The following is a 20,300-nucleotide window of genomic DNA, read 5'->3' as shown; positions in this document are numbered from 1 at the left end:
CACCCCCCGATGAGCGGCACGGTGCGTTCCTCCTTTCCCCCTCTGTGGCTCAGCCGTCTCCAGTCTGCCAGAGGATAGCAGTCGTGCTCCCAGTGGAAGATGGCGGTGGGGATGCTGTCTGGGGCTGGAGCAGAGCACTGGATTTGCACAAGAAGCGAACCCGGGTGGATATAAAGGAAAAAATGAACATATTTCCATCTCTTCTCCTCGAGGTCTGGACTCTTTTGGGGTTGTTTAAGTAGAGTCTGCTGCCGTTTTTCCGGCAGAAATCCGGGCTTCTCGTCGGGGATTCACAGACTATACACTGATAGCTCGGCGCATAGACAGGGTGGGAGTGAAAAGTGGACGAAAATGTCGGATACAAAGGTAAAAGTTGCAGTGAGAGTTCGGCCCATGAACCGCAGGGGTAAGTGTTAAAACGACGATTTCTGTTTGCAAACTCGCATTTCTGTCTCCCTCGGATTCATGCTACATTATCATAAAGTTTTGATTTCTTCGCCATTGCTGCTTTCAGCTTGAGTTATGAGCCTGAAGTCAGACTTGAGTGCAGTTTAAACACAGTCAAAGAAGCCAGGATTTTACTTTTCACACCCCCGCATTCTGCTTCACTTTCCCAACAAACTTCTCTCTGCAGAAATTGAACTGAACACAAAATGTGTCGTGGATATGGAGGACAACCAAACAGTTCTTCACCCACCACCCTCAAATGCAAAAGGAGAGAACAGGTAAACAAAGCTGAACTACTGCCAACAGTTTACATTTGCAATTATGTCTTTTAATACGGACACACAACAACAGCAGTATAGTGCAGTGAGCTTGTTGTAGTTAAGGCATCTTTTGCCTTAACGTGGTTAGTTTGAGTGCATGAGAGTAAAAAAACGTCATTGCAGTACACAGATTATGGTAGCTCTGGGTGACTGGGAAATGCCTGAAAGTGAAAGAGCAGAAAAATATAGATTGCACTGTCACTGCAATACCCTTATCCCACCCTGGTTGTAATAGAGTTGCATCCAAGGTTACTATTTATTCTCTAACCTCCTGGTTACAAGTCAAATGACTGAAAAGTAGAGGATTAAAGCTGCACAACAAACTTTCCCTTGAATTCAAACTAAACACTTTCTTGACATAAATGCCAGTAAATAATTGCAGCGGATAAGAAGGAATGCTTAACTGCTGTTGCTGCTAAGGACATGATGTCTGCCACCCACCTGCTTGCAACATGATATTATGTTATGTAATTCATGTGAACTTTCCAATACTCATCATCTCAGCTCAATAATAATTACAACACTCTTATATTTTGCATGCCTGATGTTGTGTTTCAAGACGAAGAAAGGTGGCTGAGTGTGTCTGACACATGAAGACGCCTGTTAGACAGAATAGATTAATGTTGAGCCTCAGGGTATCACTGTAAATCTCCGGAGTCAGAGCTAATTTAAGTTATGTAGTGTTCAAAGTGGAGTTAGACCACATGGTGGCTTTATGAAATGGTGGGATGCTGCTCACTTTATCATGGCTAAAAGAGGAGCATCCTCTAATGTTTCACACTTTGCCTGCACACTGAAGGTCAACAAATAAGTTTCTGCTGGTTTGTGATCTGTCATGCTCGTGAGGAGATGTCTGGAGTCACACAACATGTAGGCTAATGATGTCTGCATGCTTGTGAAGTTGTTCAGATGTCATGCCTGTTAGCAACGGTCAGAGATGTTGCATTTCACCCATCGTAGATGAGCTAGTTTTCGGTTCGTTTGCTCTCCTCTGCTGTTGGTATCACACATGATTAGACAGCTGACCTCATTACCCACAGGCGCAAATAAATCCAAAAGGATGCTCATTTAGGGGAAAAAACCCCAAGCCTATTTGTTTTTTCCCTTTGATTTATCACTCTAATAATGTCCTTTTTCAATTATTTTAGATGAACAAACAACTGTTCAGGCCACAGTACAAGTCCACAATGTGACTGCTGAAAGTGAAGTCATAGGAGGCAAATATGTGCCACAGTAAAGGCTTTTCTAATGGCCCTGATCCAGTCTTGTTAAAGTGTAACACTCTCTCTGCTATTCCATGTAACTAACAGTCAGCATTAAATGCTCCCCCAGCAGCTCTGGTCTGCACATTAACCTGTGTTTAAGGTAATTATCAGAACAGAAATTGCCACACAATGGCGCCGTTCCAGGCAATTAAACAAATCATGCTCAAAGTTAACATGTGTGGAGTAGGATACGCAACAATGGAACAAAAAAAGCTGTTGTGGGTGAGAGGTCAGAGGAATGACAGTAGCTGTACACGGTGAGATTCACAGTGGCCACATCTCCACCAATTTCCCAGTGAGGTGATTCGTGTTTGGATCTTTCCACTACTACCTGTTGCCACGTTGTTGAGTGAGACACAAACACATTTCACATTTTCGATCAGCGGAAGTTTCCATATCAGATTTAAGATGTCGTATCAGTCGAGCAGAGATTCCTTTCATGGACTTAGAAATTGACAATGATTTCATCTTTTGCTGGATTCACTTTTGCTCTAACTGGGTTTATCCAGGGTCAGTTTTCAATCTGATTTCAAAATGTAAGTAATTATAATTCCCATGGTAGTACATCATGTAACTCCACAGTGACTCTAGCCTTGGTTTTATTATGTCACATTTCTATTCTATAGTGTAGTCCAGGCATATAATTACTTGTTAACATTTCAGTGCTAGTGCTGTGTGTGTTTTGGGTCTCTGTGTTTAGGCTGCCATGGTTTTCTTAAACCATATAATTTTCCTCTCTGCTGCTTGTGAAGCCACATAAGGGGATACCCTGATCACTAAGACTTCGCCTCGTTTTGAAAACACCTGTTCCTGTGTGTTGGAAATGTGTCAGATTTAGTGGGTATTAGCATGCCAAATATGGCCGCAGGGCCAAGATCATGGGAACTTTTTCTCTCTCATGGGAATGCTCAGGCGCAGCCTCAGGGAGGGAAAAGCAGTAATAGATATTTTTATGGAGACACATCTGAAATAAATTGAACTCCTGTTGATTTCATAGGCTGTTGATTTTGAAATACAGGATTTAACAAGGGGGGAAATTGCATAACATATTTTAGATCTCAGTGAACCTCATTTACCCTGATAGTTTTGCTCAATACCTAAAAATACTAAACATGAGTGCAGTCTGATGAAATACAGAAATTGTGTCCCTAGTGGGGTGAACTTTGAGCTAATACCATGATGGATCATTAATTAGACCCTGAAAATGTTCCAGATTGTGTCTGTGTTTTAATCAGGTTTTGCACAGACCACACAGCACCACAAAAACATGTAAGTCACGTGAAGAATTTGAAGAAATATAAGGGATTTCTTTTGATGGCTAAGCCTCATTCTTTGCATGGCTGAGCATTATAGCAACACTCGTGACCCTATCCACCCCCCCACCCCTCCTCCCCTCCTCTCTTATTTCCCTGAGAAATGAACAATAATGTCAGTGGTGGGCAAATGAAACATGGATTTTGACTTCAGGGCGACAGGTTAAGTTTCCCAAGTTTCATCTTTCATCTGCCTATTAAGTTGGCACATATTGGAAATGGGAATCTGGGAAAGTAGTTTTGTTTTCACACGCCAATCTGCTCTCCTTTGGGGTTTAGACACAATGACGGTGGGGGTGGAGAGGCAGAGAAATACCTGAGGCTGCTGTCTGCACAGGGGATGAGCCGTGGAGCATCATGACAAGAAAATACCCTTCCACTCACACAATGGGGCTGTATTACATCTATCATGCCCCAGCATGTCTGTCACCGACAATTGAATACAAAGCCATCGAGTCTTGTAAACTCTTTCTTATGCAAACCCCCTTCTTCAGTATATTCCAGTCTAGATACACAGAGCTGTTGCAAAATCCAAAAGCTAATCACAACTAACTTTTTTTAAAGAGGTTCACTAGAGTCTGGTTTATGTCAGAGGAAGGTGCTGTTAGTTGTTAATCTTTTATTGTAGCTTTTATTGTAGTTTTTAAAGATATGTATTTAACCAGAGATGTGACTTTGTAGGGATGAAAATATAACTTTCTCATCCCCCATGCTTCTGTAGTTCTGCAGTGCTGCATTTCAAGATGATCCGTGAAAGCATGCCTCTGTGCGATACTGTCTGTAGCCAAGCTTGTAATTTCTGCTCTAATCTCGTCCTTATCACTAATGGTTCCAAAAGCTCAATTGGGTTTATCTCCACTTGGCTGTGTTATCTTGCTTACATGGATATTGTAATCTGAATCCTATGGATAGGAGCTTCAATCAAGTCATCCAGCAGGAGGCTGCTACTTGCACTGTTCTTTCCGTCTTTGAATTACCTTCCATCTGAAATATTTTTGAAGCATGTTCGGATATAGCTGAGTGGTAAGGTCTTCCTTGTTCATTTTCTCACAACCTAAACAGCAAAGAAAGATATTCAACATGTTGTTAAGCCTGCTGTTTGAAGTATTTGTTTGACATTTTGGGAAATAAGATAATTAGCTTTTTTATTGCGGAATTAGATGAGAAAATTGATACCACTCTCATATCTTTACAGTGAGACTGGAAACAGAGGAATGTAGCTAGCCTTGCTCAGTCCAGTTGTAACAAAATTTGCTTACTAACATCTCAAAATTTTACTAATTAATTTAAAAGTTTAATGTGTAGTTTACAAAAGCTGAAGTGTATTAATGTCAATTTGCCGTTTACGAGTGGTTAAGTGCCAGACTATTTTTTGGCTGAGAGGAGTAACTTCCTGGAATCTCTGCTGGTTACCTGGAAACTACTTCCTGCCAAGAAAAAGTTAGGTACAGAACCCTTCATTAAAAAAATATATGTGTTTATTATGTTTAGGTGAATTTTGTTACCCTTGGACAAAGCCAGGCTAGCTAGTTTCCCTGTTTCTAGTCTTTAAACTAAGCTAAACAACTGTTGGCTGGAGCTTCATATTTACCATATAAACAGTTGTATCAGTCTTCTCCTCTAACTCTTCTCCCAAACTGTTGCCCTAGTCCTTTAAGTTTAGGTCGCATTTTTCACTAGTCTTCCCCTGGTGACTGCCAGAGACCAACCCAATGTGGTCAACATGTGTTTTTGTTAAGGTTTTTTACAAATAGCCTCTAATGCTTTCTGATTGTTTGTTAACACTTATGATGCAGAGATGTAAAAGACACAAAGCCTCCCTCTTTTAAACGAAGGTGTTGAGTAGACCAGACAATTTTCTTTCAAGTCACATATGACCTCATGTCTTCATGCTTTCCATGTCTTCAGCCTTGACTAAATGACAATGCTGCCTTGTCCAGTGGGTGCCCTCAGGAATGTTCCCTTTTGTCTTTCCATTTTGTTCCCTATGTGTCAATAATCAACCTTTCCATTCAGTAAGATGTTGTTCTCAGAGTTAGTTGGCCTAAAATACACACAATCAGCCCAACTCTTCCCTTTAAGACTTAATTCAGGCATGCTATTAAGAGAAAGTGTAGTGTGTTGTTGATAAAAAGTTTTGTATTCCCTCAAGGACTGTTCCCTGTTTGTTTAGAGGGTGGGACATTGTTTACATCTTGATACGGAATTGAGAAAAGATGGCGTCCTGCCTCTTTGTCAAGCCTGTGCCTCATTAATCTCAGATGTGGCTTCTCATTCTGAGAGGACCCTATGTAAAAATCCTCTCTCAGACATTTCTTCCGTGGCCCTTCTGGTTTTTCTTTTCACATGATTCTCTCAGATGAGGCCTTTTTGAAGTTTTGAAGGCAGCTTGTTGTGTTTACATGAATTTAATTTCATGGTGGAATAGGTTTATTGTGGACTTGTCTTTCAGTCTCATCCAGGGGAAGTTGAGCCAGGCAACATTAACAAAAGCTTAAAAAAAAACAAGTTTTTGACTTGTGTCTTTCTGAAAAGCAATATTCTGCTCATTAGATTTAATTATTTTCAAGCATTAATTAGTGTAAAAATACATTTGGGCATATTTCCCTCTGCAATTAAAGGAGCTACATAGCCAACATTAGCTATACTCGCCAAGAGCTGTCTCCATTGGTGGAAAGCACCCCTCTTGTTTTGCCCCTATTTCGAAGACTTCTTTTCTTTTCTTTTTCTTGTACTGAGGTTTGCATGCTAACCAGCTAGCTCCATCCAGCCCGGTTGGCCTGTCTCTGCACTTTGAAGAAGTAGTGCTTCTCAGAGGGCATATTATAACCTCCTGTACTGTAAACACGACTATAGCTCAAGCTCTTGGCAAGACTGGGAAGTAAATAGCTGTTAATGCTAACATTGGCCATGTAGCAATAGCAAAACTTAACACATAGCTCCTTTAATGACTTTTGTGGTATGTTTTGCACTTCATGAGCATGCTTGCTCTGGCTTTTGTTGTCTATTGTCCTTAGCAGCCAAATGCTAGAGCTATTCAAATAAGTGACATCTAGCAAGCAGACAGGGTCAAAGGAGGTGTGTCTTGGTAGTAAATGTGTCACTTCATTCCCCCTGGAGAGGAAGCCTTACCATATTGAACAAATTGATGAACTTCAGTTCTTTCTGGCTTGCTTGTTGCCTTTGAAACTAACCAGATTTAAGGCATTAGAGCAGATGTGTTCACTATCCCTCTCTGCGTTTTAGCATGCATATACGCACAGTTGGCCCACAACCTGCTGACCCAGCTCGTCACACAGTGGTGTCAGAAATGCCAGAGATGATTAAATTAGCCCCTGTCTGCATCATATGTTGTGTTGTTAACATTTGTTATGGAAACTTCGAGGTCCCACACAGGCGTCGGTATGAGCATCATGTGCACTGCTGATGGCAGAGCTGTTCATTAAGGCTGTTTTTGAGATCCTGAGTTTGGCTTTCACATTGGAACTTTGACTCATGAGTTTGGTAGGTTGTCTCGCTTCTATGTTCACTGCTGTTGCTTAGCGACTGCTGTTGCCAAGATACAGAAAAGTCTTAGAGTTATGTTGATGATCTAATGAACGATGTCCTCCAGCCACACCAAATATTTTCTTAGGGAAGCTAATTTTAGCATTTACAACAATGATCCATGGAGGCATTCGTTTCAGATTTAAATAGCCAAGACTCTTGCAGTGGGGAAATTTAAGTACATTTACTAAGTAATGTACTTAAGCACAGATTTGTGGTATTTGCACTTGCACTTTTGTACTACTTGGTATTTCTACTCCACTACAATTCCATGGAAAATAATGAACTTTTTACTCCACTACATTTATCTGACAGGTGTACTAGTTACTTTTCAGATTAAAATGGTACATAGAAAGCTTATAAAACACAACACTCTTATAATTAAATCAGTGTTTCTCAACCATTTGGGCTCGTGACAACCACTTTCATTTCAATTATCAAGTATTTCACACAAAAAAACAAAGATAAAAGTTTAAAAAATGAAAACAGATTTTTGTGTCAGAAAATAGTTTTTTCTCCTTTCCTCCACCATTAATCGTCACCCATCCCCTGAGTTTCATCTTGTGACCCTTTGGAGGAGCCTGACACCCAGGTTGGGAACCACTGAACTATGCATAACTGTATATAAAGTATTTAAAGTTAGCTCCACTTGGACCAGTTACAACAACTACAACTATTTTCTGCAAAATCTGTATTTTTATTTTTAAAACCTGAGGTAAATTTAGCTGGTAATAGTTCTCTACATTACTAAAGTAGGATTTTTAATGTTGGACTTGTAATAAGAGTATTTTAAATTGTGGTATTGGTACTTTTACTTAAGTAAAGGATCTGAGTATTTCTTCCACCACTGTTATGTAATAGAGCTGAAGAAGTTCCAGAAATTGTTTGTGTAACAAGAGTGAGAGTTAGCTGTCTCAGTAGCTTGGATTGGTCCTGTAGGTCTGTTTCTATCATCAGCCAGCCATCTTCCTTCAGTGCTGTCATGGAAATACTTTTGAATGTCATGCATGTAAACGTCTGCCTTCAACCGTCTGCCATGTTTACATGTGGATCACTCATGCTAATAAAAGCCTGGTCAGTGCTTCCTTGAAATCATCTTCAGTGTAATTGGTCAGACAAGACCCCCCCCCCCTCTACTGTAACCCTGCTTGGCATTTTCCTGTCTCCCCTGTGTGTCTGTCTGTGCAGCAGGGTGACCTCTGCTTTGAGTGGGTGTTCTGTTCTAAACATACTGGAAGACCATCTGAAATGTTAGCTTGTAGCCTGTCAGAGCACAGTGCGCTGTAATCCAACACTTACAGATACACACACACACACACACACACACACACACACACACACACACACAGCTCTGGACATCATGTTTGGCTCCAGAGCTTGTTGAATTGTGATAGTCTGAAGCAGATCAACAGCCAAACAGGGGAAACAGTCATCTGTGTGGTTAAATGCAGGTTAAACTGTGGGGGAGGCATAGTTTTAGCAACAGATCAAGAAAAGGAATTTTAATCTCTGAGGGGTGTGCCTGAAAAAAATATGTTTGTGAGCGCCTATGTGCACAGGACAAATGCATGTCATAAATGTCATCTCAATGGGGGGTGTACCTCCTCCATGTGATTTACATATCCCATTTGAGCATCAGGATTATGTCATCAGAAACTCTTGCAAAGCCTGCTAAATCACACTGATGAGTCTGACAGTATATCCCTTGTGCAATGGCAAATATGAAGCTACAGCATGTACATTTCTAGATTTAGTTTTATTTATTGTCATCATGATTTGAAACTCTTTCTGGGGTCATTTCAGATTATAACACTGCTTTCATCATATTTAGTAGCTAATTCAAACCAGTCTGTCAGTTCAAATGATGTCAGAATAGATTAAATGATACCAAAAAAATTTGAAATATCCATTTGTTTGATACTTCTGTGAGATTGGGCATGCAATGTCATTTTTTAAAATTGTAGATAGATGCTTCAGTGGAAAGATGATACAGTAGATTAATCTGGTGTGTTGCCTGCTGGGCTAGAAGACTGCAGTTTTCGTTGGCATAATAACCCAGTGGCCTTAATCCTGCTCCATAACCACAGGGGGGATTCCACTGCTGCTCTCCCACTCTTTATACCTTCCATTTGGGCATCAGCACGTGCAAGGATCTGAGCTGGAAAGCACAGGAAGATGCCATGATTTCACCAGTCATGTGCGAGCTGACTGTATCTGACCCGCAACAATGAATAAAAAGAAAACATCACAGTCTGGCTCTGATGAGGTATTTCTTACTAAAAGTGATAAGAGACAAAGGATTTCCTAAGGAAGATCAAAATGTGCTCCTTTAATCTGTCTGCCGCGACACAAGATCAGAAGAGAGTTGGAAAATCATAGTAGTGTGTGAGGCCAATTTCCATCCTCGGCCAAGTTGAAGTCATTCATGAGCGCTTTGGCATCAGGTAGCTGGAGGCGTGGGAGCCTGAGCGTGCCCTTGATGACACACACATTAATGCACACACAACCACCCCCCAATAGGACTTATAGACTGCACCCTCGCCCTGCTGGGGCTGCAGTGTCCGCCTGCATCTGCCTCTGAGGGGGGGAAGAATCTGATGCTATCTGGCACTTCTGTGCCATACATGTGTGTCATACATTTGTTCTGTATAACCACAACACAGCCTTTAATAAGCCCTCAAGCAATGACTCCACATAAATAGTCAATATTAAGCAAATGGCCTGCAGGATTCATGCTTGAGTCAGAGCTGGAGCTGTACTTGAAACATTTGTGACCATGCTGCCTGTGGTGGCATAAGTACATTGTTATTATGGCAAATGAATATCAGTAGAATATTACTACATTGATTATATAATTAATTTTGTTGAACATAATTATGACATTGATTGAAGATGCAGAAAGTGCAATAAAATGGTTTTGTTTTCCAAATGAGCAAATTATACTGAACATAATATCTAAGAAAATACAGGATTTTTGCAATATAACAAATGTTACAACTTTCCTCTAAATAATTAAAGATTTATGCAACCAAATGTAAGTTATAGACTCAGACAGGACATTGCTTCTTCAAGCAAGGTATAAAATTGCTAAGAGGGACACAGATTTCTGGGGAGATTAAAGAGATTATGCCCAAGGCAGGGTGGGAGAACTGGAGCCTAATGTTCTTTAACTTATTGAGGGGGAGGTCTTAACATTGTGATGGGAGGAGGAGGAAAGGGAAGAGTCTTTCACATTGAATTCAAGTCTGAAATTCAGCCGGTGAATGAAATTAATTTCTTCTCAGACTTTGTGAGGAAATGATGGTCTGTGAAAATCCAAAATATAGCCACATGGAAACAGTTCCCCCCATTGTCCTGTTCAGCATTCCTAGCATGCCAGATTGGTTGTATATACTGTACATACAGTAAATTGAACAGTGTTAAGAGCCACCATCCAACCACTGCAGTTACTGCTTAGATTCTGTTGTAGATGCAGAGATTTTAGACTGCACAGATTTCATAACGGCATGTCTTTTGTCTCTGTGTTTAATGTGTTTTTGTCTCTATATTTAATGAGTGTGTGTGTGTGTGTGTCTGGCTCTTTGTTTCCGGTCTTGTGACTGCTGTCCCTTTGTTCTCAGTAGGGATACATCTGTTCTCTGTCTTTACCCCTTTCTCATTCTTCACAAGGTTGTAGCTGCTGTGTGTCTAGTTGTTATCATAACTCTCCCATGTGCGTCTTTCATCTTTGACATCTGCACTTTGTAGCAACACTGAAGCTTGAGGAGTGAGATCTTTTTATACTTCTCAAGTTAACATGCATTGGGACCTGATCAGTAGTCCTCCTAGTCTGCCCTTAGGAAGTCTTATATCTGTGCTCCCTGCTGTCTGATGCTGATCCACATCTCACACTGTAGCTCCTCATGACCATCCCCTCTGTGCGCTGCAGTATGGAGGGACAGACCAGAGGACGGGGCCCTGCCGCAGTCTTTGTCTGCTCTGATTGAGACTCTGTCTCAGTGGTTGTCAGTGGCCCAGATTCAGATTCAGGGTGTGAACCCAAACGAGGCCCTCTTCCTTTTACTCCTCTGCCCATTCACTCTCTTTCTGTCCTTCATCATAATGAGCCTGAGCTCAGTTAATGGCTCTCAGATGAGAATATCACCGCTCTTCGGTGGAAAGCAGTCCATACTTTCTGCTCCTTTGGGAATCATATTGTCTTTTTTAAAAGAAAATTTCCTAAGAAAACATAACAGCAGCACACATTTACACGACGCGATGGAAAAAAGCACAAAAGATTAGTGTGGATATTGTTGTGTAGCTCTGTGACTGTGCTGTTGTTGGTGACTCAGCTCAGTTTGTGTGAGACACTTTGGTGCAGTGTTTCAGTCTTCCTAAAGCAGTCCCACCCTGTATTAGTTACTGCGTGAAGGTGATGTCCACCTCTGTGTCTGTGCCAGGAGACGGCTGCGGGGGGGACTCGCTGACTGTTGAAGGACATGACTGTGGCAGATATAGAAGCACTAGGGTGGCGCATGTGTTGTACTGCATCATCACACTACAACATGCGCGTCCAAAAACAGTCCTAATATCTTGTGCAGTACACTGTAATGGCTGGAACTTTATGTGGATCTTATAGTTATAGTCTTTCTACTTTGGGGAATTCCCTCTCCAGTTAAGAGAATAATCCGACATAACTTAGGGCCATATACATACTATCCTTTTGTCTTTAGTTCCGGCAGCTGGTAATGCTGAGTGCAGCTTCCCCAACCTGGCCTCCCTGTTAAATCCACAGGCATAAGAGCTATTTACTCAACAGAGTCAGTGGGACATTGAATCCTAAATCTCTTCCCTTCCTCACGCTCCACTGGCCCAATTATGAACCCAATCACAGCAGCACCTACCACCAGGACACTGGCCACTGTGTGGAAGTGAATAAATGAGTGAATAAATGAGCGAAAGAGTGAATGAAGAAGTCACAATAGGAATTTTGAAATACAGAAAGTTAGAAAGGAGTCGGAAGTTTCAAAAAAAAAATAATGAAGCAGTTTTGGTTTCAGTGCAGATACTTCAGTTGAAAAGAGTTGCTTGTGTCAACACAGACAATGGGAGGTTTCCTATTGTGTCAGCTGCAGCTGCATTTTACTGAGTGTGAACATGCTCTGACTGTTAAACTGTATCAACGCTAACCATGTTCCTTCTCCTTCTCTCTGTCTTTTCCCCTGGTTCACCCGTGGGTTTCTTCTGTTTATGATGGACTGTCCTTCTCATTCAACAGGAAACAACCTAAGGTATGTACACTTCATCTGTCTCTGTTGTAACGCTAAAAAAAACTGGCGTGGATCAACAGAGCTGACGTGCAATGTCTGCATAAACAGTCAGAAGTTATTTTAGTGCAAGTAGCCATTTGTAATGACCTCTCACTCCCTGTGCTGGCATGACAGATACCAAAATAATCCTGTGTCTGGATGTGGCACAGGCAACACTATTCCCCTGAGGCTCTCAGAGGCATCCTGCACAGGTCCACTGTTGTCTATCTACTGTCGTGGCGTTGTTTCTAGGGACGTGATTGAGAGTGTTTTAGCAGTTTGGTTGGTCAGCAGGAGCCGGATGGATGTCCGTGTGAATGTGTCAGTGCTCTAAGATCTTGTGAACACCCACAAAGGTTCTACAATGAGAGAGGGATGAGCGCGGACACTGGGGCAGTGTGTGTGCGCATTCAAAGCTGCATTGTTGGAGTGCCCCCCCACCTCCCCCCTTGACAACACGCTGGTGACTAGCTCAAAGATGTTTCACACACCAGGGACAGGCTTTGTACCCAGTACACTCAGCGGCTGATGGAACCAGAGAGCGTTAGCATGGGCCACAGGCATGCATGGTCTCTGGGGCCCGTGAACCTGAGTTACCCTGTAATATCCCTCAGCTAGACGAGCACGTGGCTGTCTAAGTTATAGTGGCACTCAAATCAGTCTCCCCGCATTCTAAAGGGTAAACAGACGCTGCAGTCCAATCACATTTGACCAGTTTTCATCCTAGAAATGACAAAAAGGGCTTTGTGCTTTTCAGCTTCATCATTATTTGTACTGCTGATTAATAGTAATTGTCCAATCAAGAACAATTTGTTGCGCAGTCACACCCTCAGGCTGGAGAGAAGCAGAGCAGAGGAGATTGAAGCCCTAGTTACCAAACCAGCTCTAATTGAGAATGATGGCACTTTTGTTCCTTTGAATGGCACCCACTCACTTGTCTGAAGTCACTAGAGGAGGTCTTGCTTTCAAAGCATTCAGTGATCTCAGTGCTTCCCATGCTGACTGTGCAACCAGTGGTTCCCTGGCCAATAGCCCTTATTATGATTAGAAGGGAGTTCAATTATTTCGGGGTATTTGTGCTGGGGAAAAATGCTTTGGCAGCGCAGCAGCAGTGCACTGAAAGCCAGGAGTAGTAACATGTGCTGCACTGCTGAGCGTGATTTGAAGGATGACAGAGCAGTAGCAATTGTGTTTTGTATCTTGGAGGAAATCTTAAAAAGAGAAGTGGCTGAACTTGGATAAAAATAGAAGTTTTGTCCTTCGCCAGGAAATGTAGCAATAACAATGAGTTGCAGACAAACAGCATAAGAAAAATAACAGAAAATATGGCACAAAATCACAAGTAGATAGAAAGTTCAATTATAAATCAAGAATGACTTTACAGTCAGGTAAAAGATTATATCCTAGAAACAACCTAAAAAAACAACCCAAGAGCTGTCTACAACTATGGAAAACACTAAGACCAATTCAAAAGAAAACACGTCAAGAAAGAGTTCACTCTCTCCCTGCAGCAAAAACTTTTTATAATTTTAGATCTAACTGAAGAAGATTCCACATAAATGTTCTACTGTTTCATTTTACTGAATTCAGTGTAGACTTTGGGAAGTTACATCTCTCATATCTGCCCCAAAAATATATATCAGTGCATATTGTGCTCCAAAGTGCTGTTAAAATCCACTTAACTTAAACTTAAAGTTATGGTCAAAATCAGTAATTACAGTAATGACCTTTGAATCAACATGATAAAACCTCAGTGAAGAGTTGCAACAAGTCAGAGAGTATTTAATATGACAGATATTATTGCAGCTACTTCAGAGAGAAATTTAAGAGGAACATTAGAGCACATAGGCGTTCAAGTGAATACAGTAACAGGAGCTGCTCTGTCTGTGAGGAGTGGGGGGTCCTTGGTAAATGAGGCCACTGGTCTTTTCCCACAGAGCATCCTCTCTGTGTGTTATCCATCCAGAGCTGATGCAGGTGCCTGGGGAACACAAAGACTCTCTGCTGCCGAAGTCTGTGTTGTGAGACCCAGCGCTGAGGGCTCAGAGCCAGCCTCCACCACCAGCAACAGCCCCGTTTCCTTGGAGACGAGGGTCATCGGGTGCTGGAATTTCTTCTGGGGAGCGCTGACCCTGATTTATGAATTCATTTAACTCCAGCCACTATGACAAAACATGGGGCAGCTAACAGTGGATTTGTGCAGACAATCATGGCGCGGCCCTAACGAGCATTACCTCCAACAACGGTACTTAGGTTAGACTTCATCTCCCTCTCTCAGACAAGCTCGGTCCTGCTGATTTACTGCAGGGTGGCATGGTAAAGCACAATAAGCCTTTTTTTGTAGAAGGAGAGGTGAGACCACGACTAAGAAAGTGTTGTACTGTACATGCTTGGGCAGGTGTGAGAGCCGTGTGTGTGTTTACACTCCCTGTGCCGTCTCCTCTGCAGGTGTTCGCTTTTGACCACTGTTTCTGGTCCATGGATGAGTCCAACGTTCCCAAATATGCTGGTGAGTCATAAATACTGAAACTGATCCTTCACTCATCACCAAAGAACTAAAATCATGCCCCATGTAAGAACCTGCTGAGCTTTGTGTAATAATAGTGCAGGGAAACTCCCAACTTGATGGGAAGCTGTTTTTTGCATCATGCAAAGCAAAGTGCAGTGTGGGTGTATATACACAGTGATTTGCATGTTGAATACATTAAAATATATAAACAAGGCGGTTGTTTTTTTATTGTCTCAAAACAATAAAATCATCATGCAGTTTAGTTCCATATATTTTAAGATATGACACACTTGTATTTGTCACACGTACAACAAATAGTAATATGAATACTGCAGATTGTTCTCATTTGCATTTCATATTGTGCTTTAGCAACTAATCTACTGATGCTTTACTTCTCATGCATCCGCTCACATGGTAAATTCAATGTCTTCAGCTTCCATTCATTTCTCTATTGAGTTTGGCACAGAGGAGGTTACAGCTTCAGTTTTTTGTAACATCTATAGAAAAGAGTCCGAGGCAGATTTACATAATACATTATGCTCGTCATAGCGCTCTCATTTTGTGATGGGGATGTAATGCATACATCTGCTTTGTGCTGAACCGACAAGGCAATCTGGTCAGTGAAGGGCTGCCTCGAGGGCCCAGGCCAAGGCTTTATTTAGCTCATTAAACAGCTGTCCCATTCAGTAGGAGCACGACTGTGAGCAACACAAGAGATTTCTCAACACAGCCCGGCATTTTCCACACGACCAGACAGGAATCTGTCACCTTTCATGAATCTTGGTTTCTTGTTCGGTAGCCCTCGCTGATATATTTCTTTGTACTGTACTGATTATTGAGGAAGACAGACAGATAGGAGCGGATAAAAGTACTTGTGTAACTGAATGTTTTTTCTGTTTACCATAATCTCCATGGTGACTGATTCTTTGTCTAAAAAGGTCAAGAGGTGGTGTTCAAGTGCCTTGGAGAGGGAATACTTGAAAATGCATTCCAGGGATATAATGCCTGCATATTTGCCATAATGCGACAAACAGGTAACTGAAAATCCACATGTAACCTCCACTGAAAAAAAATCCATTAAACCATGCAGTTTTTAAATTATTTATAAATTATGAATTGCCTCTCTTACACTCAAAGTTAAGTCTCTAAGTACATTTGCAGGCCAAATTGTCTCCAGATGTGCAGAAGTTTAAAAGAACAGGAAGATTTGTATTTGTGATCACACTGGTGAATCACTTAACTCATATCCTTCCTCACCCTGGAACAAATTAGTTTCTTCTTTATCCCTCTTCCTGTCTTAGAGGGGAAACACTAAGGAGACACACCTATTTAATTGTTTGAAGAGAGGAGCACAAATATTGCAGCTCCCTGCCAGTCACATGATGTTTGAACAAAAAAGAAGTATGTAGAGTAGAGTATTGTACGTGCTAAAATCAACACTTAAGTCATGCAGGGAACCACATACACACGTGGCATTTGATTTGGCATTTCTAAGCCACACTAGCAGCTCTAGGGATGGAAAATTAAGTTTCATCATAATTGAAGCGCTGTACTGTATTGCCTTCTCTCTGTGGGGGATACAATTATGTGTGACTCTGCTGCATCCATCCAGGTTCAGGCAAGTCCTTTTCCATGATGGGGAACGGGGAGCAGCCGGGTTTAATCCCTCGACTCTGCTGCTCGCTGTTTGAGAGGGTCCACAGGGAGGAAAATGAGGCTCATACTTTTAAGGTGGAGGTGTCTTACATGGAGATCTACAATGAGAAGGTCCGTGACCTGCTGGATCCCAAAGGGTGAGTCTGATTTGTGCTCTTGTACTTTTTCCTCAGAATAAGCGCATGTGACGTGTATCAGCTCACTGAATTAAATGAGTTAATGTTGCTTTGCTAATGCTTTTGACCTGTTGTGACAGCAGCAACTCGTCGTTACACCAACTGTGTCATTTCCTCATAGTCTCGCTTTACTCCAACTCCAGCACGAGCAGTGACCTCTCCGTCAGCTCCCACTTTGTGCTGCTTTGCATGTCTGTTTATAGCTCTGTTGTGTCTAGTAGCCTGAATGGGGGACGGCGACAGAATGATGTGAGTAGGTAGCTCAACCCAGTCATTTCCTGCAGAGCAGCGGCCAGCGTCGTCCTCTGACACTGCTGTGTTCTTTGCCTTCCATGGTCTGATGTGGGTTGGCAGACAGACTGCAGGGGAGGGCGAGCTGTGAAAGAGTGTGTTTCAGGGACATCTGTTTGTGAAGCTGGGAGCAGGAGAGCGGTCAGAGCTGCCTGTGAGCTCGAGCTCCAGAGACGGACTACAGTGCAGTGCTCTGTGTGCTGCAGATGTCGGAAGATGCAGGCGGACCCATTTCGATGGCAACTTCCTCTCGCTCGTAGTACAAGCCTCACACTCTCTTGATCTGCCGTTGTATCTGTCTCTGTGATTTTTGGGATGAAACATTAGCTGTGGTATAGACATGTGATATAGAAACTCCCACTGTGAGTTGGTAGCTGCTCTTTCTAGTGCTTTTATCCTCTTGTTTGCTGCAGTGGGTGGTAGATTACTAGACTGGAAGCTCTCTGCCAACCTCAGCCGTTCTGTAGCCATGGAGAGGGATTCAGTGACTCTTTCTGATCTATAGGATTTCTCCTCAACACCTGGCAGACAGCCAGGTGAAGATGAGCCTCAGTTTACTCACCTGCACCATCTAGTGAGACTCCCAACTACCCATAGTTTGACTCTGTGACACAGCGTATGTATTTCATTAGGATGTAATTCACATTTTGATCAGGAAATTCTCTCAAACAAGACCAAAACCAACAATAGACAGTCCCCACTTAACCAGTCTCGTCTCTCTCTGTGCCATAGACCGCCACTGTTTTCCAAAAGCACATCAGTGAGCCACACTATTGGCCCACGGAAACATCTTACAACAAAAAAATGTAACTCGACATCAAACACCCGTTAACATTTTATTGCTGCTCCTCGTTGATGGAGAGTTATTTCGACAGTGCACGACAGCCATTCCATTCATTTAGTAGTACAGCATAGAAAGAACTACACAACAATACAAGTGAAATATTTATGCTGTCAACATTTTTCTGGAATAGCATTGTTACCAAATAATAATAGGAGGCTGTTTCTAATTTTCCAGCAATGGATTTGAATTCATGTTCCCAGATAGAGGAAAAATAAGTCATATAAGCTTCTATTCATTTAAGTTTTCATTCATTCTGATCGAGCTGCCAAGGTCAGATGATGCGTTTTCAGCTTCTCCAAAAGGAGAATATGTTGAGCTGACATGATTTCAAGGAAGGATTGCAGGGAAAGGACATCAGAGAAAGAGGAATGTCAAATCAAGTGTGCATTATAAAACACAAATTCGTCTTCATTCTTTCTTTTTGCACATATGTATGTCCCTAACTGAAAATAGTAAGTATGTCCTCCCTGTTTCTTTCTTCTCTTTCTCTTACACATTGTGTTGCCTCTTCTCTGTCTTTCAAGGAGCCGACAGTCCCTAAAAGTTCGGGAACACAAAGTCCTGGGTCCATACGTGGATGGCCTGTCTCAGCTGGCTGTGACCAGCTTTGAGGTGCGTCTTTCACCCTTCTGCCATCGCACCGCACCGGAGGCGAGGCTGAATCCGCCCTGTATCACTGACCAACGTGCCTCATGTTTCACGTACACATTGACATGATTTATAGCACCCAGTAGGAATGACTGTATGTCACCTCCCTGGTTGTCAAGTCATTGATTTAAATTTGCAATAGAGAGCAGAAACTGTAACAACACATATTCCTGATAGGAATGTAGTCACGGGGTTTTGTGTAGCTGACATGCCAATCCTTGGCAGGGCCTTCCTTAATTAAGTTTAAACATCTCCGCCCTGTTCCTCTGTGTTCCTCTGGTCTGCCTGATATTGGTGCAGTGTATTTCCCATAGCCTTGGCTCACTGCCTGCTGTGACCCAGCTAAATCACATGGCACACAGCCGTATGCAAATACCACCTGACTTTGCTGGAATCATAATGTCGCCTTTGCAAGTTTTTCCAGTGAAACGTGTTCAAATTATATCCCTCTTTTCAAAGTCTCATAAAGCACATTACATGCAACTGTGACTAATAGTGGTGTTTTTTTTTTTTTCTTTCATGACCCCACCCTCTCTATCTTTTTAGGACATCGAGGTTTTAATGTCGGAGGGGAACAAGTCTCGCACAGTTGCAGCCACCAACATGAACGAGGAGAGCAGTCGTTCACATGCTGTCTTCAGCATCATTGTCACACAAACACTTTATGATCTACAGTCCGGGGTCAGTCTTTTCTTCCTTTTCACCGACGGACTTGACACCAAAACTAATGCATTTTTTTTTATCCTCTTAAATCTGTTTATTTTATGATGGCTCTGACTGACTGACTGTGCATGTTGTGATTGTAAACAGAATTCAGGGGAGAAAGTGAGCAAGCTGAGTCTGGTTGACCTGGCAGGAAGTGAGCGAGTCTCCAAGACCGGAGCTGCTGGGGAGAGACTCAAAGAGGGCAGCAATATAAACAAGTGGGTGTATTTTTGAAATGACAGCCATACAAATGTATAAAGTCCAATTAATCATTTGTCGGGTTAACCCTGATAGGGATGAAATAGATTTTGTTTTTGTGTCGTTTTAGATCTCTCACCACATTAGGCTGTGTGATTTCTGCTCTGGCTGATCAGTCTGCAGGAAAGGGGAAGGCCAAGTTTGTGCCTTACAGAGACTCAGTCCTCACCTGGCTACTGAAGGTCTGACCCACATATTATTACTACCCTTTCTCTTTTGGTCATTATAATAACATGTAATAGTACAATATCTGCTGGAATGCGACTGAATGTTTTCTTCTCTTCAGGACAACCTTGGCGGCAACAGCAAGACAGCCATGATCGCCACAGTGAGTCCAGCGGCTGACAACTACGAGGAGACTCTGTCCACGCTACGCTATGCTGACAGGGCCAAGAGAATCGTCAACCACGCCGTGGTGAATGAAGACCCCAACGCTCGGATCATCAGAGAGCTCAGGGAGGAGGTGGAGAAGCTCAAAGTTCAGCTCTCGCAGGCCGAGGTGAGAGGAGGGATTGGGTGGACCGGAGAGGCTCACAAATTAAGGATGAATTCATGCCAGAGCAATCACATGATGATCCAGACCGCACTGATACTGATTGTTTTCTTTTCTTTTTTTTTTCAGTCCATGAAGGCTCCTGAACTGAAGGAGAAACTGCATGAGTCTGAGAAACTCATCCAGGAGATGACTGTCACCTGGGAGGAGAAACTAAGGAAGACGGAGGAGATTGCCACTGTGCGCACATATGTTATAATAAGACTCCAAAATCTCAATTTTAATTCAGCATATTTAATCATACAGTATGACTGTTATTATCTATTTTTACAGGAGCGTCAGAAACAGTTGGAGAGCATGGGCATCTCTTTGGAAACATCTGGGATTAAAGTGGGTGAAGACAAGTGTTTCCTCGTCAATCTAAATGCTGATCCTGCCCTAAATGAGCTACTGGTCTACTACCTGAAGGTAATAGAGTTTGACACTGCAATACTCTACAAGTACAGTCAGTTTTACAATTAGCACATCAGGAGTTGTACTG

General features: G+C 42.3%; 1 protein-coding gene across 1 annotated transcript in view; it reads left to right on the top strand.

The window, feature by feature from the left end:
• Nucleotides 1-351: 351 nt before the first annotated feature.
• Nucleotides 352-20,300, top strand: part of kif13a (kinesin family member 13A) — a 43,072-nt gene continuing 23,123 nt past the window's right edge. Inside the window, exons 1-13 of the mRNA XM_022765653.1 lie at nucleotides 352-406; nucleotides 635-725; nucleotides 12,149-12,161; nucleotides 14,628-14,688; nucleotides 15,627-15,722; nucleotides 16,301-16,481; nucleotides 18,180-18,267; nucleotides 18,850-18,984; nucleotides 19,114-19,226; nucleotides 19,337-19,448; nucleotides 19,553-19,765; nucleotides 19,889-19,999; nucleotides 20,093-20,227. Coding sequence (XP_022621374.1) covers nucleotides 352-406; nucleotides 635-725; nucleotides 12,149-12,161; nucleotides 14,628-14,688; nucleotides 15,627-15,722; nucleotides 16,301-16,481; nucleotides 18,180-18,267; nucleotides 18,850-18,984; nucleotides 19,114-19,226; nucleotides 19,337-19,448; nucleotides 19,553-19,765; nucleotides 19,889-19,999; nucleotides 20,093-20,227 — 1,404 coding nt within the window. The remainder of the gene's footprint in view (nucleotides 407-634; nucleotides 726-12,148; nucleotides 12,162-14,627; nucleotides 14,689-15,626; nucleotides 15,723-16,300; nucleotides 16,482-18,179; nucleotides 18,268-18,849; nucleotides 18,985-19,113; nucleotides 19,227-19,336; nucleotides 19,449-19,552; nucleotides 19,766-19,888; nucleotides 20,000-20,092; nucleotides 20,228-20,300) is intronic.

This window comes from Seriola dumerili, unplaced genomic scaffold, assembly GCF_002260705.1.
Source record: "Seriola dumerili isolate Sdu_G_001 unplaced genomic scaffold, Sdu_1.0 BDQW01000723.1, whole genome shotgun sequence".
NCBI lineage: Eukaryota > Metazoa > Chordata > Actinopteri > Carangiformes > Carangidae > Seriola > Seriola dumerili.
This window is presented reverse-complemented; position numbering and strand designations above follow the sequence as displayed.